Genomic DNA, 25,987 nt, shown 5'->3' with positions numbered 1-25,987 from the left:
GTACTTTTTTTAAAAGAAAAAGAAAAAAGTGACTTATTTTAAGATTTTTGCAAAATCAAGTCATGAAAAATAGAGGACTGTTATGAGGCATTTGCATCCGTTTGCTTTTGCAGTGTGAACAAAGGTTAGGGTTTGCAGGAGTTTATTTGTTTTCTTTCACTTATACTTGAGGGTGCATCTTGAGGTTTTGCATCTAGTATAAGTGGGCCTCTCATAAATTGGGAATTTTGTATCCTAAAATTATTTTCCTGATATCATTGGAGGTTTCCTGAAATCACAAGCATCATCAAATATAATTGATATGCTTCTTCTATGACAAGCCAGCATGGAGTTGTAGTCCAAAATATCTGAAGGGCAGCACCTTGGCTACCACTGTTCTGTGAGCTTCAGTTTGTAACCTGTAGAGAAATGGCACCATTATTTATTGTGTGATACAAGCCTCGCTGTGGAAAACATTCATTATCATTCCATGACTCTGTAATACCTTTTACATCTTTCAAAATTAAGAATTACCATACACTCCTGCAACCTTTTAATTGGTTCATTTAGTCAACTAAACTTTAATTGCTGGGACTGTCAACAAAGAGGAAAAATGGTGAGACTTAAGACTCCTGAAGGGAGTCCCACTGCACAAGTTATGCTGATGTTTTTGTACCATCCTGGGCCAAAGAATTAAAATGGAAGCATAAAGATTCATTTTCCTTCTAACCTGTATCTAAAACTGGGAGAGAATTCACAATTATGAATTAATTCACATTTGACAGAATCTGCCTGGCATACATAGTATTTCCTTTGGCATTTAAAAGGTCCCCCTGATAGTTTCTTCCTTTTCAACTTACACGTGTCTGTCCCTTTATGCTGCCTTTTATCTCCCCTGTCCCACATTGGCACACGCAGAGGAAACTATGGAATTGGAGGTGTGTGTCTGAAAGGCCTGAGAGCAATTCATTCCAAATCTTGCTTTGAAACTTGAAAGGCAGCTGAGTAAATCTTTAGGTATACTCTGCTACAGAGTGGATCAGTATTTGACAAGGTTAGAAGGATTTTGGTATCATCCTACAATGCAGTGTCTACCAAAACTAAAGATGATTTCTAAATTGCAGAGATTCCGGTAATTGGTGATAAAAGCCCCTGTATTTGCAAATACAATAATGAAACGTATCGAGTAAAGAAAATGTTGAGCAGCTGTAGAAAGCCTCCATGTTTCTAGATGTTTCTGGCTGAATATACAAAAGAAATGCTCTTTCTTCTATTAGATATTTTTAATGTGTCATTTCTTGCTGCAGAGGATTGACAGATGATGTTTATCAGTTTATGTATTTATTTCAAATCCTTCTCTTGGCTGAACCTTATTTATCCAAAGATAAAGTGTAGAAGTCTGGCTTCACGCAACTCTGTAGGGCCCCTGAATTATGTCAGGTCCTTTTTCTGGACCCTGCTATAATATGGGTTAATTTCCAGAGGGCTAGTTTTGTGGGTGTGTTGGTGCGTGGGTGTGGGTGTTGCAGCAAAATTGTGCCTTAAGAAACTTTCTTGTAGCATAGGCTTTCATAGACTAGAATCCTGTTTACTAAAAGCATTTTGGGTTAAGCTGATGGTAGAAACAAGTTGTGTTGGGTAGCTTCTACAGTACAAGGGTGGCAAACTATTTTAGCACCCTGATTATGTAAACAAGTCTTGGAGCTATTTTGTGCAGTCTAATGTAATTTGGAATTTACTTTCTCATCCTATCTGCATCTTCTTAGCACGTTCCTTGCCAGTTGCTGGTTCTGAAGAATCCATTTAGATCTAGGTACTGCAATACAGCAACATGCAGAGCGACATGTAGCTTCACTTCCTGCCTTATTCATAAATGCACTCTGCACTTTGTATACCTATTACAGTGGTACCTCAGGTTACATACGCTTCAGGTTACAGACTCCGCTAACCCAGAAATATTGCTTCAGGTTAAGAACTTTGCTTCAGGATGAGAACAGACATCGTGCTCTGGCGGCGCGGCGGCAGCAGGAGGCCCCATTAGCTAAAGTGGTGCTTCAGGTTAAGAACAGTTTCAGGTTAAGAACGGACCTCCGGAACGAATTAAGTACTTAACCCAAGGTACCACTGTACACTTGTGTTTCAGGTCAAAGTGTTTAACTGACTGTGCTCTGAAGTGATGTCAGGAAAACAGTTAATACAAGCCATTGGGGATCACAGGTTTTTTTTTAATTTTCCAAGACTTGCTAACACTTCTTTCATATAACAGAGTTACATATAGCACATTGCCAGGTGCCTAGTATGGCACATAACTTTCAAGAGAGGCAGGAAACCACTAAGAGAGACTAGAAACCTAAATTGGCTGCTTTGAAGAGCTGGTTGGCTTTGTTAACCTTCTAAATGCAAATAAGCCAAATTAAAAAGTAAATCTACCAGCAACACTTTGATATTCCTGATCCACAGATAAGTCACACACAAAACTTCAGTTGCATGCAGTTATTTATGTGTAGGTAAGTTCTACATCTAGTAGCCCAGTTAGAAGATAGGGAATGTATTGCAATATATTTGAAGGTAATAAGTTTTATACCTGCATATAGGCTAGTGATTTATTTGGTAACAATTATGTGGATTATTTTAATGAATTCTGTGTTAGAGTGATCATTGTAGGCTCCAGAACGAGTTACATGTTTATTCCATTTCTCAGCTGTTGATTTAAAAGAGCCCAAAGATTTCTTCACATTGTTCTCTCCCACCACATAATCATAATATAAGAACACCATGTGTGAAGTCTTTGGAGTTTAAATTTACCCCCATGTAAACCATGTATTTTTTACAAAGCAAGCAAACAAAGCTTCAATAAATACTGTTTCTCCAAAAACAGTTCTATGAGACAAAATTAGTCAAATTCCATTTAACCATTTTATTAAAAATAACAACCAAAAAGCAATTATGAGGATACTTGCCTGTGAAACAAGAATATCTTTTAGTGAGACAGCAGCTTGTCACATAGTCAGGTGTCTAGCGTGGTATAGATCCAGGGGTGTTTTTCTAGAAAAAGCTGCTGGATCTCACCATGAACTTTTTTTAGAATGGCAATGGTGCCCACCTGAGAGGAGCCAGAGCTGAGCTCTGACTGAAAAAAGCCCTGTGTGTATCTCTCCTAGTGAAACAGAAGCTACTGTCCCTAAAAATAGAAGCACTATAAAATGCAACATTTTCTTAACGAGCAATTATGTCTTATGCTTAAATATCACCTTGTACCAGAAACACGCCATCCACTATGCAGATCTTCACGCAGCTGCCTACCGCTCACAATTCATTAATAATAATAATAAATTTTATTTATATCCCGCCCTCCCCAGCCGAAGCCGGGCTCAGGGCGGCTAACAACAATAAAACAGTGCAAAAGTACAACACAAACAGCACTCTAAAATCATTCATTATAAAATTAATTCAAATCAAGCCACTGGCAACCATTGGGCCAGAGCTCCGCGAAGATTGCCGAGGGAGGGAGTCAGGCTGTCAACAGCCCAAGGCCACAATACAGCTGTTTGTGTGTTTGTGTCAGCCACTCAGGTTGCACATCTAAATCTTGAATCACACAACATGCTTGAATCAGCAAGGTCATATGAGACCTAGCCCATCCCTCCTTTAGGACCAGCCCAGCAGACTAACCAAATGTTACTTGTAACTCACAGTTCTCAGCTTGAACATCTCTAGTGCTTCCTTGAGGACCTGCTGCTAATCCTATCATAAAACTTGAGAGGTGGACCTGTTCTTGCTTGCAGACAAACACTAAGCTGAAGTGACTCTGCAGCCGCAGGAGTGATCCATGGATCAGGTCTACTCCCAAGTTTTATGAAGAGAATTGCAAGGATCCGTGTGTATTTTCACCGTGTTATTTGATTTACTTTTCTTTTGTTTATACCTGCCCTTCCTTGTCTGCTCTTTACATAATGCAAACAGAATCAATAGAAAGAAAATTAGAGGCCAGGGTTGCAATGAGTCAAAAAGTGTCAGTTAATCCACTTTTGGAGTCTTGCAGAAGATTAACCCAGAGGGCTTTGCGGTTCTTATGGGTACGTTATGGCTACTTTAAAACATGTGAAATTGTTACATATACATTCTTATTGTTTAATAATGATTTATTGCTCATCACTTTGAGATGAGTGATTCATAAGTGGAGTAAAATAAAAATGCTATGCAAAAATAATCCGTTAACCCCCTGCAATGCTGAAATAATGACTTGACTTGTAACACAGTGGGCATGACACTTGTGTGTAATTTATTTACATGATTGTGACTGTAGGTGTACAGCCCCAAAATAAATAAATGAATGGGGGAGTGGCACCTGCTGTGGAAAGAGCCTTCCTTCCTGAGCTCTGGGGAGGCGCATGAAGGCCCTGGGATGCTCCCGGAGCAGAGGCCGGTAAGGAAGCTGCTGCATGGGGAAAGGTTCCGGGGCTCCTGGCTTTACAGGATTTGGGGTGGACTCCCAGAACCGAACCCTCACATAAGTGGTTGGGCCCACTGTATATCATAGGGGCTGAACTTTGAGCTTCTACAAATTTCTGTACTTGTGTGGCAATTGTCTGTCATAAGTGGTTTGTTACAGCAAAAGATTTTGGTTCTCTAGGCAGGCCAGTTAAAGCTGACATAAGAAATAGTTGTAGCTTAAATCTGGGTGTCATTTTGCAGTGGATAGATAGATTTTAAATATAAAAAGTTCACATTTTAATTGTAAGACTTTCTAGGTAGCATTTGAGTTGTTTGGCGTTGATTCTGTTAGGAAGTCTTGCTGTCTATAGAGTGAACTGTACCCATGGAATGAAACAAATCTTACTACAAACAATATCTAATTGTTTAATTGAAATAGTCAGTTGACTTCACACTAGGCAGTTCTCCCTTAAATTTGTAGTGTTAATATCTTCAGTGATGCTTTACTGTAGAAGCAGCTATTGCAGAGTCCTGCAGGAGTATAAATCTTCTACTACCAGTTTTAACAAGTTTGAATTGAGAGCTTTGCTAGTGACAGTTTTCATTAGATATTAAATACATGTGGGAATTGTATGCTGTGCTCTTTATGTTGCTGTTTTATAACTTGTTTCTGACAAAGCTATAACTAGTGTTTCTAGATCATGTTTGCAGATACCAGGACAGTGAATAATGGAAGTATTTTTACTGTTTGTAGTTTCATGAGAATACTGACGCAAAAGCAAGTCACCTTGTGATTTTTTAAAAATACTGGATTTTATTAAGAATAAGAAAGTTGTTTTGCTACACTTGAACAAAATGAATGCATCTGCTAAATATTGAATAGCGTTTCCTATTTTTTCAGATCCCCTTCCTTCTCAACCTCCTAACACCATTTCTAAAACTAAAATTTTATTTCTTCCTTTCCTCTTTAAATGGCAGGCATGTCCCATGCCATCTTTGGCCATTTTCTTAGCTTTACAAAAATTAGGCATTCGGGCCCATCAGCACCAATCCTAGCAGGCAAAACTTGCCCAACTGGTTTGACCCACTCTAGCAATCTTTCTTTACAACTAGGTTTACAGGATTGTAGGGGGAGGATCCTTGGGAGATAATGCACAGCACCCTCCCCATCTCATTGCAGTTTGTTGAACCTTGGCAGAAAAAAACCTTATCTGAAAAAGCCTTGTTGCCTTGCTGATTATGCGGTGTCCTCTTGCTGTAGCCAGGGAATTAAGAACTTGAAAATGTTCTAAGTGTGTATCACTTGTTTATCATTAAGCTAAACATAGCTTGTCAGTTCATATAAATTGTTTTCAGCAATGAGGGCAGGTGCGGTGTAAAACCTTGCTGTTCTCACCTTTTGTAAGACAGAAACTAGATGGTCCCTCTGAGCATTGCTGTTCGAAAATAATCATCACAGCTAATCTTTTGCTCAAGCAAGCTCTGAAAAGATTATTCTTTTACAAAAAAGTTTTGTTTTCAGAAACTGCTTGATCTTGCATCAAAAGTATGTGTTGAATGAGATTTGTTCTCAAGTGTATGCAGAATTGCAGCTTAAATAGAGTTACTTAGTGTTACATAGGGACGCGGGTGGCGCTGTGGTCTAAACCACAGAGCCTAGGTCTTGCCGATCAGAAGGTCGGCGGTTTGAATCCCCGCAACAGGTAAACCATTGTCCGGTCCCAGCTCCCACCAACCAAGCAGTTCAAAAGCACATCGAAGTGCAAGTAGAAAAATAGGTACTGCTCCGGCAGGAAGGTAAATGGCATTTCCGTGCGCTGCTCTGGTTTGCCAGAAGCGGCTTAGTCATGCTGGCCACATGACCCAGAAGCTGTCTGCAGACAAACGCCGGCTCTCTCAGCCTATAGAGCGAGATGAGCGTGCAACCGCAGAGTAAAATGCGACTGGACCTAATGGTCAGGAGTACCTTTACCTTTAATGTTACATTGGTCAACTTGTGAAAGATTAATAATGACAGAGAATGTCTTATGTGACAACTGCCTAAATGCTTTATATCATGTAGAAATTAAAATTCTTCCCCAGTTTCAATCATATTTGTTAGAAATAGTGAAACAAGCAAAATTTGATTATCATTTATCAGCAAATTAGGTATACTGTACAGTGAAGTGTATGTACATGGGTTATTAGTTAATTTATCTAAGTATCTTGCATGTTTTTAAATGAGCACAAATAAATGCAAAATAGCATGAGGCACAAGTTACCTTTAAATAGACTTCAAAGGTATCATTATTTCAACAGTTTTTCTCAAAGATTACTTTAGCACTAGCTGTAAAGTATCTTAGCACATGCTTCTGAAAGTAGGTTGTCAGTGAACAGATATTAGAAAACGATTGTCCCTTATTAGACTAAACTCTTTATTGAATTATTTGTTATATGTTCCATTTTACAATTATGAAGATGGTGGCTTAGTTTGCATGTAGCACTAAACCATGGTTTATTTGAATGATGGCTTATATGACTGATTGTATGAAACCCTGCCCAACAGCTCAACTATAGTTTGTTTACTGCCAACAAACCACAGTCTGAAGACATGTTTGTGGTTTACGAACCTTGATCCTTGACCTGGTTTTAACAGTGACTTGGCACCCTTCCTTAACCATGTTGTCTTCAGCCAGCTGTTGAGCATATGAACACCCTTTAGTAGTTTTTAAAAACCACCCAACTGAATGTTCTCCATGACTTTGGGAAGACAAACTGCTCTTTGTCCTATGGTGAAAGCTTTAACGAAATCTCCAGGTGCTTACTTGGTTCTCTACTGCATTTGTAGAGTGTGAGCCAGAATGGTTCAGAATCAGAATGGTTCCTGTGGGCATATTCAGATGCAGATAGGAACCATTCTGATTGCAGCCGCTGCTTGCACTCACCGCTCAGCATATTCATGAGGAAGCGGTACCATTAATGCATTTCACCATCATGTGAAAAACAAACAGAAGAAATGATATCTGAGCTGCTTCATGCTGTGCTAAGTTGTACCTGATTAAATAAGGGTGAATTTTTCCATTACTAGTCTAGGCAAATTCAGAAGGATCTAACCTGGATTAATAGCATACTTCCATTTTCAGGAGCAGAAGGCTAAATATCCAAAGGTGGTGTTAGCAGATGTTGGAGGTACCACTACTGCTGGAGGGTTTGCTTATTGTGTTTAATCTAAGTTACCTATCCTGCAGGATGCAAGCATGCATCCACACTACATGTTTGCATTTGTGATTTTGTAATTACCCTCACAGTATCCCAGTATCCCATTTGCCCCTCAGTTTCTCCCACGGTGTGCAGATAAATAGCTGAATGGACTTGATTCCTCCATAAAAAGGGGACATACAGTGAAAATATTGCTTAAGGATTCCTACTCAGCTCATGTTTCTGGGTATGAACTTCATTAATTTTGGTCCTGCTTTTACAGCCTTGACTAAGTATATTTAATTGGAAATATGTAATGCATTCAGTGACACTCATTTTCTAGTAAGACTGCTTAAGATAGAAGGTTTGCTCTCGTGCAAGATATTATAGACCACCTTAACATATTCAAAAGATAAGCATGAATAAACAGGTTTGTTCTGGTACTATTGGAGTTTCAGAGATAACTGAAGGGAGAACCCATTGTAATTCTCAGATTTACACTTTACTACTATATTTTTGTCAAGAGTCTCAAATAACATTTTCAATGAATTTTGTTGAATTCCCAGAACAGAATAGAGTTTCTTGTTCCCTAGTTTAGCTGCTTAAAAGCTACAATCAGATTTTCAGGTTGCACTGTGCCAGTCGCCTACACTAACTAAAACCCCTGTTACAAGTCAAGAACATAACTAAGCCCTTAAAATGCAGCCATGGAGTGGCAAAGATGTAGTCTCTTCTGTTTCCATGTGCTTGACAAACAGGCTAGCCTTCTCTTGAAGAGTAGAATTAGGCTAGCTGTGTGGGCAGGTCTTTCTGTGACTGCAAGGAACATGCAGGGATGGAAGGTACGCTCAGCTCTTTCCGTGCTCCATTGGGTCACTTTGCGACATCATATGAGGCAAATTTGCATGATAGCTAAAACAGCAGAGTCTTAGTCTTCTGTCACAGTTTAAAAGTACTGTGTGTTCTTTGTAGTATTCTGAAACATTACGTAGATTTACTTCTGCATCTTGTGCTTTTTAGTATCTTCATAATTAACAAAATACAATGGGTGATAGTGATGTCCTGCTTGTGCAGAGAAAATCCACCTGTGCAACTGCCCCTTCAACGCCCCCTGCACCCCAGTCCTACTGAGCAGATTTTGGGGGGGGTGTGGGGGACTGGGGGAAAAGGAGAGAAAGTAAAGGCTCTCTTGCTCAGGTGGAGGCTGCCTTGTGTGAGCAGACACTCAGTCAGGCTATACTGAATCTCGCGCATAAAGACAAACCTCCTCGGTCTGTTAGATTCTAACGAAAATCTTAAGCCATGGCAACATTTTTGCTTTTATATGTGGTGTTGTTGTTGTTGTTGTTGTCCCTCTCACTTTTTCTTCTTTTTTCCTGTATCACTTTTTTTCTTTTAACTGAAATCACCTTAATAAAATGCAATTTTTTAAAAAGCCATGGCAACATCTGGATGGCAGTGCTGTTTCCCCTTTCACTGTCTTTGATTTGCTGGTACTTTCTTCTGGACGGGCCTCACACTGTGATTGTTTATAGACAAGAGATGTTCTGGTGATTAGTCTATTTCTTTTAATCCCATGGCTAGAGAGGGTCCTGTCTAATTAGTCTTCCTCCCACACCCTTCTACAATCACAAATCTTATTATGCCTGGCTCTTTGTAGAAAAAGAACATTCCAAAGTTGGCTGCATCTTTGAAAATATTCAAACAGCTGTACTGATCATACCCATTGTGAAGCAGACATAACAGAAATACAAACATATTTTATTCTATTAGTCAAAAGGAACTTGGCCGAAGACAGGTCAGAATTGTAGGTGACACAATAGAGGCATTGTGGAACCCCCCCCCCCATCTTATCCCACTGTAGTCAATGAACATGCACACTGTGAGAAACCATAGTAAAGGTAAAGGTAAAGGTACCCCTGCCCGAACGGGCCAGTCTTGACAGACTCTGGGGTTTGTGCGCCCATCTCACATCTATTGGCCGGGGGCCAGCGCTGTCCGAAGACACTTCCGGGTCACGTGGCCAGCGTGACAACGCTGCTCTGGCGAGCCAGAGCCGCACACGGAACGCCGTTTACCTTCCCACTGGTAAGCGGTACCTATTTATCTACTTGCCCCCGGGGGTGCTTTCGAACTGCTAGGTGGGCAGGCGCTGGGACCGAGCAACGGGAGCGCACCCCGCCGCGGGGATTCGAACCGCCGACCTTTCGATCGGCAAGCCCTAGGCGCTGAGGCTTTAGCCCACAGCGCCACCCGCGTCCCGTGAGAAACCATAGCTATACAGAATAACTGCAAGGAGCGTTCCACTTATGTCACAGGATTTCATACTTCCACTGTTCTCTCTCCCCGCCCCCCGCAAGCAAAAAGAGCTGAGGGGGTGTCTCTGAAATGCTGTTCCAGTGGCAGGAGCGGGTTGGGGGTTGCAGGCAGCTGTTTGGATCCTGCCAATTCTTCTATCTCCAGCTCTTGAATGATGAGCTAAAACTGAAAGGTTATACAAAGATTAACTATTGCTTCTTTTTTGAGGCTGGTAAGGGTGGGACTTATGTTTCTTAAAATCCCCTTAAGTGCTCAGAACGTCTGTTTGTAACAAAGGATCAGGTCTTATTCAATTTAATGTTTTCTTCTTAATTTAGATTTATGGCGAATGCACAGCAGTTCTTAGCTTATGACTGTACCTTTGTATTTCTTTTTTTTTAATTTCGTGAACACAAATTCATGTATGTGAAGGGAAAAAAGCAATATTTGTATTCAATGTTTATATTTTGCATAATCTTGTAGAGCTGTATATGTACAGAATTAATTCAATATGTATTATTCCCTTCAGTATGTTTTATTTCCATTGGGAGAGGCAACATTCTTTTCAGAGGCTTCTGTATTCAGACAAGTTCTTACTTGGATATAAGAAACACCATTCATTTATCCAAAATAAATTGGCCACAGTGTTCTCTGGAAACTGATTGCTTATCGATCCTTTCTGAGAGGTATCAGTCCTCTGCAGATACATATATATTTGTTTCTGAAAATAAATTGATTTTACCTTGTGTAATCAAAATCTAATAAGTTTATTTTAATCTGTTTATGGTAATTGTGGTTGCTAGAAGTAAATTTCCAGGGCTGCACAGGCACACAATTTTTATGCAGCAAGGTTGAAGGCACAAAATATTCTTTCCCAGACACTCCCATGTTTATATTACATTTTCCCCAGCCCAGTACAGATCAAGCTTACCAAGGAGAAATATTTTCTACCATGGGTTTGCTTAGTTACCTTTGTAAACAATAGTTTGGTATGACGTTTCTGTCATGTATATGTGCTAAAGAGTGAGGAATATATGGAGTAGTGAAGCTTCCCCCACATTAATCAATTGTTAAATTTGTCTGCTCACACATAGATTACTGGGAATGTGATCTCTAATAATTGGGGATCATGTAGTGAGCATAAATATATTGCAAATCCAACTCAGAGTGATGGCATTGTTTCCACTGTCGCTCTGAATTGGCTTTGTGTGGCATTGTCACTGTCATATTTTGTTCTATGTTGATGATACAAAGCCAGTTCAGAGGAAAGACAAGAAAATTGCCCTTGCTTGGAATTTGAACATAGCCAGCCTTGGGTTATATAGTCTTAACAACGTAGGCACTTGCCAGCATTATGTCAGGCAGGCCATTCGTGATTCTGCACTACTCTCTGATGACCACTTCAGATACAAATTAACAAACAAACAAACAAAGTCAAAGGTGGCTTGCACCTTCCTTTTTTCTTTTTTTTAAAAAAATAATATTTATTGAAATTTTACAGACAATAAAAGGTTACAAGATTAAAAATAAGAAATAAAAAAGAATAACAATAATAAAAGAAAAAGAGATACAAAAACAAAACACATAAAAAGTAAGAAAAAAATAAAAAGAAATCAATATTTTCATGTCTTATATTTCATTTACTTGTTTCCTGACCTCCTCACACCCCCCTTTTTTGTATTCCAGTTCACATCGTTAATTCAGCAAATCCTTACCCTCTATCATTTATCTTTACTCAATATCTTAACCTATTAAAACTATATATTTTAAACCATTGTCAATCCGTATTCACATATTCTTGTTAATCTTTTTGCCAAAACCGCTTATTTTGAATCCAACATCCCTTTAACATTCATTAATTTTACAGTATTTCTGCAAGTAGTCTTTAAATTTCTTCCAGTCTTCTTCCACCACCTCTTCTCCGGCTTGCACCTTCCATTGCTACTTCTGGTTATGGATCACTGAAAATAATGCTATTTTTCCTTCAGAGCTATTTTTTTTAATATGCAGATACCTAGCTGAATTAATTGACTAATGAAAATCATATGATTGATATTTCTTTTACTAGGTGACAGCTCTAAAACCCAGCAAAGCCATCATTTTCAAGTTACTTTCTTTTATGTACTTATTTAGCAACTGAAATGCACGAAGAAGGATATAAAACTTAACAAGGTGCTGAAAATGTTGTGGATCTTTTGTATATAAATTTCTTCTAGTTAGCAAATGGAATGACGTGTATGTGCTTACAGTATTTGTAGTGATGTTTGCAGCTGTCCTTGTAAAAAAAAACAAAGCACAAATATCTTTTGTCCTTCCCTGTTTCATTAACTTAGATTCTGACCATATAAATCATAGTATATGATACTCTTGTGATGGGACAGACCTTTCCTTCTCCTTGTGGTTGCAATGCCTGTACCCAACCCAGCCTTTTAAACAAACAGCTTGATCTGCAGAAATAAGCAGGTGTGAGTTTTCATAACATGGAGCTAATATAATCATCTGCTCATTTTTGCAGGTCAGGCTACTGTCAGCTTGCTCTTTGCCTCATTTCATTTTAAGGAGGGGGATGGTTTAACCCCCACAAAACATGGTAAGTGGTGCATTTGCAGAAAAAGCTCACAGCTGAGTTAAGTGACCTTTACTCCCAGTCTGTGCATAGGATTGCAGCCTCCATTACTGTGTTGTTTCCAGAAGCCTGGATGCTGTGGGTTCTGGATATGACAGGACTGGTGTTACAGAGGAGAGGATAATTAATTTCCCATTTGATGTGGATTGGCTGCTCCTTTGGGACAGGGCATTTTTGTTTTGTCTTACCTTTGTTTTGTAGCAAATGATCACTTTTGTCATGTGCTTCGAAGTTCTGTTTGCTTTTTAGTCAGGCTGCTTCTTCATCTTTCCAGAGCTGCGAAAGGGCCGCTGGAGTTCTCAGGCGGCTCTGAGGCTGCCAGCTGGCCATTCCTGCCCTCAGCCATTCTTGTGAATTTCACCATGTATCTGACCTTTCAGAACTCAGTTTGTGTTAGTGATTCTGAACTTGAAGCCTGGGGATACTCAGTTTTATCTTGCTATCCTTTACACTTGTCTGTGTAGCTTTGAGAATTATCTAGAGAGATTCAGTATGTGAGCTTTAAAAGATATTTGATATTTTTAGCACATTTGCCCATCATAGAAATTGAGACTAGCAGACCATTTCCTGGGGGGGGGTGATTTAGCTGTACAGTGGTGCCTCGCAAGACGAAAATAATTCGTTCTGCAAGTCTTTTCGTCTTGCGAAGCATGGTCCGTCGCAACTGCGCCTCTTCAAGCAGCTTTTTAAAAAAAGCGCAAGACGTTTTCGTCTTGCGAAGCAAGCCCATAGGGAAATTTGTCTAGCGAAGCAACGCAAAACCGAAAAACCCTTTCGTCTAGCGAGTTTTTTGTCTTGCGAGGCATTCGTCTTGCGGGGCACCACTGTACTATGATTTTGAGTTTGTTAATAATAAGCTATAGTTTCCATGACTTTAGTATCATTAAAATTCACTTTAAATAATTCACATTTCTGCTATGCAGTTATTGCTATTACATAGACCAGATAATGCTATAAGGAAATACTTATTGAACACTGCTATTAAAGCTGTAGCAAGCTCTTCAGGGTACACAGTTGTGCTTGAGAAAATGTGATTTGCAGATTTTATGCTGCAGAGGCATTTTACTGGTTGTAATCAGTATTACGTTTGTCATAATTATAACTGGCATTCCTTTGCAGTTGATAGTATTCTCTGTTTTTCAGGTCCTCATGAGCTGGAGTATGCAAAACGGTGTTTGTTTGTTTTGATATTTGAGGAAATATGAGTTTCACCCCTCATGTGGTGTAGATTTATAAAGGCTAAGTGGGCCCTTGCTACTTGCATGTGTGAAACCAGGAACTGTGCTCTTTCTGGTTTACTAGTAGCCTATTATACCAGAGGGGATCTGACTACCGATGGGTGCAGCATCTGAGCAATCAAAACTATTCCTGTAACTCCTGGAATGAATAGAATGCATCCAAAACTTCATGCTGGGACAGTCTTTTCTAGTAGCGCCCTGTTTTTTTGGAGAGAGCCTAACAGGAAAGAGTTTCAATTTAGACCTCTATTAGATGTCTACTGAACATGAGGCTCTTATTCTGGGCCTCCATGTTTGGGGGGGGAAACACATTTCCCCCGGCATTTCTTTAATCTCAGCTAGATAGGTGGTTAGGAGGCAGAGATCAAAAACTGTGACACTCCAGGAGTTTCCCTTTTGTTAGACTCAAAGGAGGGCTGCACCAAAGTGGCAAGAATTGGTGGGTGGGTGTGCATTTTAGTTGCAGAATCTCTTCTGTAACTGTGCAGGAATGTGACACACTCACTGGGCAGCAGAAATATTTAAAGAAACTGAGTTAGTAAAAAATGCCTACCAAGCAAATGTTGAACTTGAGGAGGACTGGCAGTCTTCCAGCCCTGTCGGAGAACATACTGATACTTTCCCAAGAATAACAGCATAGTGGGATGCCTAAACGAATTTGCATAAGAACACTTCTGCATCCGGATCCTGCTAAAACTTTGTCCAGGTCTACAGAAGAGATGGAAAGTTTCAGACATGCAAGTAGGGGTGGCTGAATCTATCCATTTCTCTTTCTCTCTATTTCTCACTTTACCTGTTACTTTTCATTTTAAGTTCAGTTGTCCACATTTCCATATTAGTTTGTGAATTTCTTTTCTCATGAAAATTCATCAGCATTTCAGTTCAAATTTCTCCTAGCATACACAATTCCCCTTAATATAATGCATCATGGTATGCTATTTTGACTTGTATATGCATTTGTATGCATGCATTTTCGTACACTTTACTTGGCTAGAGAACTGCATTGCAAATTTCAAAAAGTGCGAATTTTGAAAGATGGCTGTGTTTTTTCAGTATTGTTTTGGAAAGTGTGAATTAGAGAACTTCATATTTAAATGCAAACTGAGCCAAATTTCTATCCCACCTCAACATTCAAGACAGTTCAATTAACAGAACCGTGTTCTTATATGGTTGAGCTTCTTGCATGGTCAATTGTTCTTCAAGTCAGGAGTTCACCATATGTCTCCCTAACCTTGGCAATTTTACAGGGCAATGTTCATATGGATAAAAATGTTGTTGAATAAAATTTCCAGATATATTGAGCACAACCTAGCCTCTCTTTCACATTGAGCATGAATGTTTTGCTATTATTGGAGGAAAATTTTGAAGCTGCTGATTGTATCTCAGGATAGTGGTGGATTAGTGTGGTTTTTTTGTGTGTGTTTTGGTGGGTTTTATAAACAAGACACGGGTGGCACTGTGGGTTAAACCACAGAGCCTAGGACTTGCCGATCAGAAGGTCGGCAATTCGAATCCCTGCGATGGGGTGAGCTCCCGTTGTTCGGTCCCTGCTCCTGCCAACCTAGCAGTTCAAAAGCACGTCAAAGTAGATAAATAGGTACCGCTCTGGCGGGAAGGTAAACAGCGTTTCTGTGCACTGCTCTGGTTCGCCAGAAGCGGGTTAGTCATGCTGGCCACGTGACCTGGAAGCTGTACACCGGCTCCCTCTGCCAATAAAGTGAGATGAGCGCCCCAACCCCAGAGTCAATCATGACTGGACCTAATGGTCAGGGGTCCCTTTACCCTTTACCTATAAATAAGAATAATGTTATATAAATAAGCGTGCCAGGTTTTCTCATGTCATTGGTATATCACAAAAATAGCATAATGTGAAAAAATATCTACAACATATGTTTCATTATTAGTGATCAATGTATAAGTTCTTGGTTCATGAATTGATTCAAACAATTAGGAAGAAGAAGAAGAAGAAGAGGAGGGGTGAGGAAGAGGGGAAGGGGGAATGGTGAGTGGGGTTGGGTGCTTCTATTCTACTTGGGGGGAGGGTGTTGTGTCGGTTCTCTAACTATTCACTTGTTGTATTTCCTTGGTGGTGAGAGAGGTTGGGGTGGCCTAGGGTGTGGTTGGTTGTCTTTCGTTGGTTGTAGTGAGATTTGTTTTTGTGAGTGTGCATTTTTGAATCAGGCTAGCCAGATTGATTCATATGCTGTCGGCGGATTCTTGTTGTTGTTGTCTTGTTGGACTGTGTATGTGATAAAGGGGAACCATACCAGGGTGAAGGCGTTTTCTTCTATTTGTCAGTTTCAGTTTATTGGTTAGTTTTTCTAATAAGGCTGTTTCCCATACTATTTGATACCTTTGGTCCATGCTTCCTCCTGACAAGTCTCTCCAGTGTTTGGCTATGATGTTTCTGGCTGCTGAGAGTAGCTGGGTTATGAGCTCTTTGTGGTGTGAGTGGGCATTATTATCTTGGAAGATGTTTAGTAGGGCCAGTTCTGGGGTGACTTCTAATACTTGCTTAGTTATTTTGCATATTTCTTGTATGATTGTTGTCCAAAAGAGTTGGATTTTAGGACATTCCCACCACATGTGGAGGTATGTGCCTGTGGAGGTGCATCCTCTCCAGCATTTTGGTGAGGTTCCTAGACATATTAGCATTATTTTCCGTGGTGTTAGGTACCACCTGTGAGTTTCAGAGTGAGTTCTTTTCTCTGATATGGATTTAAAGGGAGGTTTGGACCACATTCTGGTCTACTAGGTGGGGTTAATCTCATAGCCTACGTCGTCCTCCCATTGTTTTTTTTATTACATTGAGGGGGTTTGTGGGATTTTGGAGCAGTATTTTGTATATTGTGGATACCATCCCTTTGCTGTGTCCTTTTGTTGTTAGGAGGAGGTTTTCAAAGGTTGTCAAGGGCCTAGTTGCTGCTGATTTTACTACTGGGTCGTTTAAGAGGGCATGTAATTGGTGGTGTGTTACCCAGGGCATTTGGGTGTCCCCTAGTTTGTCTTGTATTTCTTGTGTTGATATGGGTTTCTTCTTTTTGTAGAAGTCTGCTAGGCATTATAAGCCTTTGGCTTGCCAGGTTTTTATCTAAAGATTTTGAGCTGCGTGTTGGAATAATGGGTGGTGTGCCAGGGGGATTAGTGGGGATGGGGTTGGGGACAGTTTGCCTACTCCTTCTTTCCATGCTTTAAGCATGGTCTTTGTGAACATTGTGTTATACTTTTACACATCTTCTTCACCCCTCCCACCAAAACACCTCAGTGTAACAGTTGCCCAATAGACTGGAAAGCTTTCTACAATTTTGTAACATTTTGGTTAGTCCTAATAAAGGTACTTCCAATTATGGAGTCTTTCTTTCAGACCAAAAGAACTACCTTCATTTTATTTGCTACTTGTTCAGCAGCCTCCTACTTAAACATAATAAATTTAGTTATTTGCATGAATTTGAATCATTCATGGGAAGCAGAAGTAAAAGGATTGGGCCCCTAGGGAAGAGTTCTAACCCTGTTTATAATCAGGTCCATTCAGATTGGTTGCCCCTTTCCCAGTCATCTCCTTTCTTCAAGACAGGCACAGTATTTTATTTTGTGGATTTACCACCTTCTGAGAATGTTTTATAATTAGGAGGTCATTGAGACTTTGGCATTGTATTTAGGACAAAGGCTGTATTTGAGCATAGAAATGAGGAACTTGTGATTGGCTCACTGCAACTAGGTGTGCACATGTAAGGTATAATATAATTTATATGGTTAATCGGGCAGCATATAAACTCTGTAAATGAATAAATAAGTAACTATGTTTTGCTTTAACAGGGTCTTGGAAAAACTGACAGCATCCATGAATGGGCTGGTTGTCTCTCTAAAGTCCAGATTATTTGCAACATAGCTGGGAAAGGTAGGTTCCTTGTAATAACAGTATTAATCTAACAGAGTTTATACGACTGCTTCTTCTGGTGTAGGTGGTATATTCAGGCGTAGGCTGGAGAAAGCAAAAGAGAGACTTGTGGTGCTGCGGTCCAAGGACAGTTTTGAAGTACCCTCCTGCTTTATTTTTGTAGTAATTCAGCTCAACATTGGTCTTTCGGGTGTCAAAAATGTTGAATCAATACTCTAAAATCAGAAACATATATTTCCTGCTAACTTCTATAGTAAGAAGATTGTTAAGAGGAACCCTTCTGGATCAGGCAAAAGACCCATCTAGCCCAGAAACCTGTTCTCACAGTGGCCAACCAAATATCGATGGGAAGCCCAGAAGCAGGACCTGAGTGCAAGAGCACCCCGCCACCCTCCCAACACACCCACACTTGTGAGTCCCAGCAGCTGGTATTCAGAGGAGGCTGCCGTCTGTGGTTAAGTTCTTCTACCACCACCCTCTGTTTACATTGAGGACTAAAACTAAAGCTATGACCATAAAAGACAAGCATTACTGCTCCAGTTTGACTGTCACATGAACCCAAGGTAGGCCTCTGTGAGGGGGTCTGTCCACCTTGCAGCATGATGTAATCATCAGGTGAATGAAACTTCAAGCTACAGCTGCAACTTGAATTCCTTTTTTAACTTGGCTGTGCCAAGGAAAGGTGGGCAGGTTAATCTCAAACTGTCTGGCAGTCTTTATTAGGCCCAAGCATTGGAGGTTCCCCACCACTGCATTAAACCATTGTTTAAAACAAACAAACAAACACTGTTATATGCTGTTCAAAAGTCCCTATGGCGTTCCTCTCCTGCTGCTGCTGCTGCTGCTGTGCTGCAGATGAAGCAAGCCATTGTCATGTCATCCAAACCTGGCCTTGTGGTTTGTTTCTCTCCAAAGAACCCATGAAGGATAACCACTGATTGTTCTTGGCTTACCGCTAGTGGTTTACTTAGAGTAAAATAAACTACGAGTTCAAGTTTGGATGGCATGACAAGCCAGGCTGTGGCTTGCTTCATCTGCAGCAGGGCAGCAAGCTGGAGAGGAGCTCCATAGGAACTGTTGAAAAGCAGGCACATTAATTCATAGTTCATTTTAAAATACGGTTTAATTAGATGTGTGAACCAGGACACAGCTAATGAGTAATCTTGTCAGTCCAAGGCACCTTTTATTATTATCTTTTAGGTGCCGCAATGTCCTTTGTGTTCTTTTCTGCTTTTAATGGCATTTGATCTGTCTTTTAGGCTATATACTCCCTCTCTTTTTTGACATTTTACTGACTTCTACTCCAGTGTTGATCTGATGCTGTTCTTATTTTATGTTTACTGCTTTATTATTTGACTATTATATACAACTTGTATTCAAATCCTTAGATATATTTTTTTAAACTTTTCAGATGCAGTCTATATCTGAAAATGGAGATCCTCCTTCCGGAAAACAAAATGAAACAAAACAAAACGAGGAGAAAACGTACAAAAAGGTTTTTGTTGCATGTAACTTTTTCGGAAATATTGTACACTGGTACAGAACACTAATGTTGACACTTCTAATCCCCCCCATGAACTACACCAAAGCAGAAGATTTATTTCAAGAGTGGGGCAGTCTCAAAGATCTTTTAGGGCTAGTTCACATGTTGTCATCTTAATATGGAGTTAAATTTACAAAAGCTTCCCTCCCAGTCGTGGCTAGCAGCCACATTTATTAATTTAGGCAGACCCTTTCTATACCACTTAAAATATAAAAATATCTCTTAAGTGATGCAAACTAAAGCAACAAATGTTACAAAAATACACAGTAAAAATGTTAATTCAAATTACTATTAAACATATACTGATACCTGTTCCTTCCACTTCTGACACACCTCCCCACTCAAAACCTCTCTGACTCCAGACTCTCACCCAGGACTCCATCAAGCTATGGCAGCTGTCAGCAAGGGCCCAAACCAACTCACAGATCACCCCTCAAAATCTCACAACAAACAGGGTCCTGGAACCTGCTGACAATCACCCTAGTCTCTCCTTCCAGTCTTGCTTTTATGCTAGACACCAGTGAAGTTGATACAGGTTGCCCACAGCTGTGTCCCATTCAGCACTCAGCCAGCTGCACTGCACACATCTCATTCCTGGATGCAGCAGCCACACAAGCTGGGGAGAAGCCGCAACCTCACCTTGGCCTTCCTACCCTTCCCCATCAAGGAGGAAGCTTGTTGCCCACTCGCCTTCCTTTTTCTTGTTAGAGAAGATCACGGAAACCGCATCCCCGATCCTTTCCTTGTCCTCTCTGATGGCTGCTGTTGCTTGTTGTTACTTATCCAAAGTGCAGGCAGTAGCAGCCAATGAGAAGGCTTAGTAATCTTGGATTACTTTATTTATTTATTTTTTTAAATGCACTGATCGACTGCAAATGCACCTTTGGAGAAGCAACTTACATAAAGTTGTTATTTTGCATCCAGCCTGAGAGCCCCTCAGTTTAGCACACTGTCCTGTAGAAATAAACAAATCTAATATTTACTCTCTGGAATGTTTAATGTGACAGAGATGAGAACTTTTAAAGCTGGAAATTAAACTTGGCCTATTCTCTTAATGACATTTAAAATTTGCAGTTTAACATAAACAGAAGACTCTGAACTTGCATTTAGAAATAGCCTAAATTTTAAGGAATTGGAAAATCTCTCAAATTGTTCTGAAAAGTCCAGGAGAGACAAAATGTGGTTTCCAGAGCCCTTTATGGCTGTTAACAACCCAGTGATGGCCACAATCATGAAATCAGCCACAACAGACTCCACCATCAGGATGTTGTGACTCAGTAAGCAGCTTACATATGGAAGATCCAGCGACAAAATTTGGATGAAGGGTTTCCTGTGCTTTTCCTATCTGCATCTTGGTGGGTCCATGGGAATGGATACATCAAAAGATTCTCAATTAGTTTTAGCTGAGTAACTCCGTATTCAGACTTGCTTCCATATTGATGGTGTAGTGATGCTTATGGGAGGTGACAGAGAGAACCAAGAGAGGCCCATAAAATCCATGGAACAAGCAGAATTTGCTACCAGAATACAAAATTTTTTGGTTCTTCATTCTGCACTATCTCTTAATAATAATTGTACCATTTGCAGAGATTTTGTTCTATTTTGAGAGTATGTTGAACAAGGGGAAAAGTCACATGGAAAGTTTTAGTTTCTGGTTTGACATCTAGTCATAGCTTATCAACCTTCCCTTTTTTTGTGGGAAATTCCCTTATTCCAGCGCCGTTTCCCACTGCTTCCCATTGCTATCCCAGATTGTTAGATATCCCGTAGACTGTCCCGGGACAGGTGAGGCTGCTAATCCCCTATTTTCGAGGCTGCTGATCCCTTATTTTCAAAACTGAAAGCTGGCAGCTATGCATCTGATTGTCCATAAGATAAAATGTAAACATGCAAATATGCCTGAGACTTAGTGGTATTTTCCATGTGCTGTTCTGGCAATAGTAATTTTCATAACCGCAGTTCTCTTTTGGTAAGTCATGCAGTTCACTTATTTGGACAAGTAATAAAATCAGACACTCTGAAAGATTACCTGTATAAACAGAAATATCTGTTCTTAGAAATGAATCACAAGATGTTTTTGTGTAATTATATGCAATGGTTTACCTTCCAGAAACTTATTTATGTAACTGGCTAACATTGATTTGAGGGAGGTTTCTTATTAGGCTCTAGGTAGTGTCGTTAAACATTATCTTTAAGGGTAATACTTATGCTACTTACATAGAAGCGTTCACATGGACCCTAGTAGGACCTCAGTAGGGCTACATCTGAATGAGACTCGGGTGGTCCTGGGGTCTAAACCACCAAGCCTCTTGGCCTAGCCATTCGTAAGATGGTGGTTTGAATTTGCGCGGCGGGGTGAGCTCCCATTGCTCTGTCCCATTTCCTGCCAACCTAGCAGTTTGAAAGCACACCAGTGCAAGTAGATAAACAGGTACTGCTATGGCAAAAAGGTAAACCGTGTTTCCGTGCGTTCTGGCTTCCATCAGAAGCGGTTTAGTCACGCTGGCCATGACCCGGAAAAGCTGTCTGTGGAAAAACATCGGCTTCCTTGGCTGGAAAGTGGAGATGAGTGCCACACCCATCCTAAATATCTTTGGAGAAGGTTAAGAAAAGCTTGGCCTATCGCTCAACATCCAAAAAACCAAAGTGCTGCTCCAACAAGCACAAAACAATCCCTCCGCGGTGCCACAAATCCAACTCAATGGTGTAACGTTGGGAGATGTTGATCACTTCTCCTACTTGGGCAGTTCTCTTTCCACAAGGGCTAACATTGATGCCAAAATCTAGCATCGTCTGAACTCTGTGAGTGCGGCTTTCTCCTGATTGAAGTGCAGAGTGTTTGAGGACCAGGACATTTGCAGGGAAACCAAAATGCTTGTTTACAAAGCTATTGTACTGTATGCTTGTGAAATGTGGACCACTTATAAACACCATTTCCAGCTCCTCAAAAGATTACATCAATGGTGTCTCTGAAAGTTTTTACACATCACTTGGGAAAGCAGGTAAACTAATGCCAGTGTACTGGATGAAGCAAAGATCACCAGTGTTGAAGCAATGATTCTTCAACATCAACTTCGTTGGACTAGTGATGTGCGGATGCTGATTATTGTCTTCCAAAGCAACTACTCTATTCCAAACTTTAAAATGGAAAGTGTACTGCTGGTGGTCAACAAAAGAGGTTCAAAGATTCTCAAGGCCAATCTAAAAAAATGTAGTATAAACACAGACAACTGGGAAACACTGGCCTGCGAGCGCTCCAGTTGGAGAACAGTCTTTACCAAAGGTGAACGCTCACCACGATCAACTCCCACCTGGAAACCTATGTCCCCACTTTGGAAGGACGTGTGTGGATCCAGAATTGGCCTCCATAGTCACTTACGGACTCACTGTTAAAACTGTGTTTATGGGAAGACAATCTTACTCAGCTGCGAATTATCGCCAAAGAAGAAAAACAGGACTTAACCGTCCAGTGGTCCTTTACCTTTGCCTTTTACCTTATATCTGAATGGCATCTAAAGTACTTTTTAAAGATGCTCCAGACACTAATCTCTAAACCTGTTTATAGGCAAATTACTTGCCCCCCTTTCCATTCCATATAAAACCTCTTAAAAAGGAAAAGACTTCCTTAAAATCCAACATCACTTAGATTTGATAATCCAGCTTCAAAGTCTCTCCCTACAGTGACCCTTTCTCCACATCAGCTGGTTATTTGCTGAGGAACTGCTGCTTTCAAAGGGGATTCAGGGACATGTTCTGGAGGGTATGATCTCAAAACAACAGACAACAGTGGCCAGTCTCAATATTAGTGTACAAACCAGGGGCACAGGGAATTATTCTATTTTGTGAAAGTAATAATTTTGTTGTGACTCCTGTTAGTTGTCTTATAATCTGGTTAGAAACTAAGAAGAGCCCTTGTGTATCCCAGCAAAAGGCAGACCTGGTCTGGCATTCTGTTGGCACAGTGGGCAGCCACAAGCAGGACATGAGCGCAATGCCACTCTCCTGGCATTTGCTCACAAGCAGTGAGTATTGAGAGGCATCTCTGGTTCCATAGGCAATATGGAGCCGCCCTGACGAGGACCCATTGACAGCACTGATATACAGTGCTTTTCTGTGTGGAAAAAGAGTGTTGGTACCCTCAGAAAAAAAGCACTGCTGGTATCTTTTTCAGGAAAGGGGACCCTAAACTCTTATTCTGAATTGTTAACATGTGTAACCTGAATTCAGTCATGTACTGGCATTTCTAGTACTGTATTACTTCTGTGAAAAAGGAAAAAATGTGCTGATGCATTTTGGAGTAGCAGAATCTGAATCCTTTCTAGAATTGGTACACATATGGAAGTTCTTCTTATCATTGTTCCAAAGGTTGCACGATAGTTACTGATTACAGATGACAACTATAAATATTAAGGCTGTATTCTGCCTGTTTCCACTTCTTTCTGTTGCATATTTTAATAGCCAATGGTTTGCAGGTTGAGCATTCAAGCAGCTGCTGACTTTGTACAGATTATATCCCAGGTGTTTATGGATTATTATATTCCTAAAGGGAAATATTTATCAATGGAGGGGCAAAAAAGTTAAATATTTTTCTCAAGTTGGAAAAAGGCCCTACTTAAAGGTAAATTGAGTTGACTGTTGCTTTATATTAACATATAATAACATATTAATAGAGAACAAAGAGTTCCATGTAATCAGAAGTTCCATGACTCAGATTTGCCTTCTCCATATGACTGGAACCTTAGAGTTAGAAAGTGATTCATTCGGAGTTCAAGGACTGCAGCACCAAAACCTGCTTCCTTTTAGATTTATAGTTGTATTTTAATATAACGGTACTGGAAGATTGATTTGAGCTGCAGTCTTTTACTTCCATTTTCTTCAGTTGGCTGGTGTAGGTGTGGGAGCCTTGTGCAAGTTGAAGATACAACCATTACATTTTAAAAAGAGAAGCTGTCTTCATTCTGAAACAACAATGTGGAAAGTAATCTTAGGAGATGGTCAGAAAGAAATGGAGGTATACTTCAGGCAGCCTTGATTGTTTCGTAGAAGTGCTAACAAAGTATGAAAGAGGACTTTATGCCTCATCCATTTGTGCTTCCTGTATAAAATCCGAAAGGGAGTCCCTGCATCTCCCCCATTTTGTGATGCTTGAGCTGTAGGTCATCTGAAATGTGTACATTTTACTGTGCTGGTGAGAAATTCATCCTTTGGACATTACACAAGAAGTATGATCAGAATCACTGGCGTGCTGTCAGTTGGATTCTCTGTGTATTATAATTATTTATTAGATTTATATATTCTTAGAATCATAGAATCATAGAGTTGGAAGAGACCACAAGGGCCATCGAGTCCAACCCCCTGCCAAGCAGGAAACACCATCAGAGCACTCCTGACATATGGTTGTCAAGCCTCTGCTTAAAGACCTCTAAAGAAGGAGACTCCACCACACTCCTTGGCAGCAAATTCCACTGTCGAACAGCTCTTACTGTCAGGAAGTTCTTCCTAATGTTTAGGTGGAATCTTCTTTCTTGTAGTTTGGATCCATTGCTCCGTGTCCGCTTCTCTGGAGCAGCAGAAAACAACCTTTCTCCCTCCTCTATGTGACATCCTTTTATATATTTGAACATGGCTATCATATCACCCCTTAACCTCCTCTTCTGCAGGCTAAACATGCCCAGCTCCCTTAGCCGTTCCTCATAAGGCATCGTTTCCAGGCCTTTGACCATTTTGGTTGCCCTCCTCTGGACACGTTCCAGTTTGTCAGTGTCCCTCTTGAATTGTGGTGCCCAGAACTGGACACAGTACTCCAGGTGTGGTCTGACCAGAGCAGAATACAGTGGCACTATTACTTCCCTTGATCTAGATGCTATACTCCTATTGATGCAGCCCAGAATTGCATTGGCTTTTTTAGCTGCCGCGTCACACTGTTGGCTCATGTCAAGTTTGTGGTCAACCAAGACTCCTAGATCCTTTTCACATGTACTGCTCTCAAGCCAGGTGTCACCCATCTTGTATTTGTGCCTCTCATTTTTTTTGCCCAAGTGCAATACTTTACATTTCTCCCTGTTAAAATTCATCTTGTTTGTTTTTGCCCAGTTCTCTAATCTGTCAAGGTCGTTTTGAAGTGTGATCCTGTCCTCTGGGGTGTTAGCCACCCCTCCCAGTTTGGTGTCATCTGCAAATTTGATCAGGATGCCCTTGAGTCCATCATCCAAGTCGTTGATAAAGATGTTGAATAAGACCGGGCCCAAGACAGAACCCTGTGGCACCCCACTAGTCACTCTTCTCCAGGATGAAGAGGAACCATTGATGAGCACCCTTTGGGTTCGGTCAGTCAGCCAGTTACAAATCCACTGAGTGGTAGCATAGTCAAGACCGCATTTTACCAGCTTCTTTACAAGAATATCATGGGGCACCTTGTCAAATGCCTTGCTGAAATCAAGGTAGGCTACATCCACTGCGTTCCCTTCATCTACCAGGCTTGTAATTCTGTCAAAAAACGAGATCAGGTTAGTCTGACATGACTTATTTTTCAGAAATCCATGCTGACTATTGGTGATCACAGCATTCCTTTCTAGGTGCTCACAGACTGTTTGCTTAATGATCTGCTCCAGAATCTTCCCTGGTATTGATGTCAGACTGACTGGGCGGTAATTATTTGGGTCCTCTCTTTTCCCCTTTTTGAAAATAGGGACAACATTTGCCCTCCTCCAGTCTGCCGGGACTTCGCCTGTTCTCCAGGAATTCTCAAAGATGACTGCCAGTGGTTCTGAGATCACATCTGCCAGTTCTTTTAA

General features: G+C 40.5%; 1 protein-coding gene across 5 annotated transcripts in view; it reads left to right on the top strand.

Annotated features, from left to right (window-relative positions):
* The window catches only part of PIP5K1B (phosphatidylinositol-4-phosphate 5-kinase type 1 beta), a gene marked incomplete at its 3' end in the record, with an annotated part of 129,778 nt that overhangs the window by 3,091 nt on the left and 100,700 nt on the right, over positions 1–25,987 (top strand). For 4 of the 5 annotated variants that reach the window (XM_082241593.1, XM_082241591.1, XM_082241594.1 and 1 more), the window contains exons 2-3: positions 17,569–17,650; positions 19,062–19,145. In XM_082241593.1, the coding sequence (XP_082097719.1) occupies positions 19,062–19,145 (84 nt within the window). In that variant the 5' untranslated portion in view covers positions 17,569–17,650. The remainder of the gene's footprint in view (positions 1–17,568; positions 17,651–19,061; positions 19,146–25,987) is intronic. The other variant, XM_082241592.1, reaches the window with a different exon arrangement.

The sequence above is a fragment of the Podarcis vaucheri genome, assembly GCF_965113315.1.
Source record: "Podarcis vaucheri genome assembly, chromosome: 11".
Taxonomy (NCBI): Eukaryota; Metazoa; Chordata; class Lepidosauria; order Squamata; family Lacertidae; genus Podarcis; species Podarcis vaucheri.
Note: the sequence above shows the minus strand (reverse complement) of the source record. Positions and strands in the feature narration are given on the sequence as shown.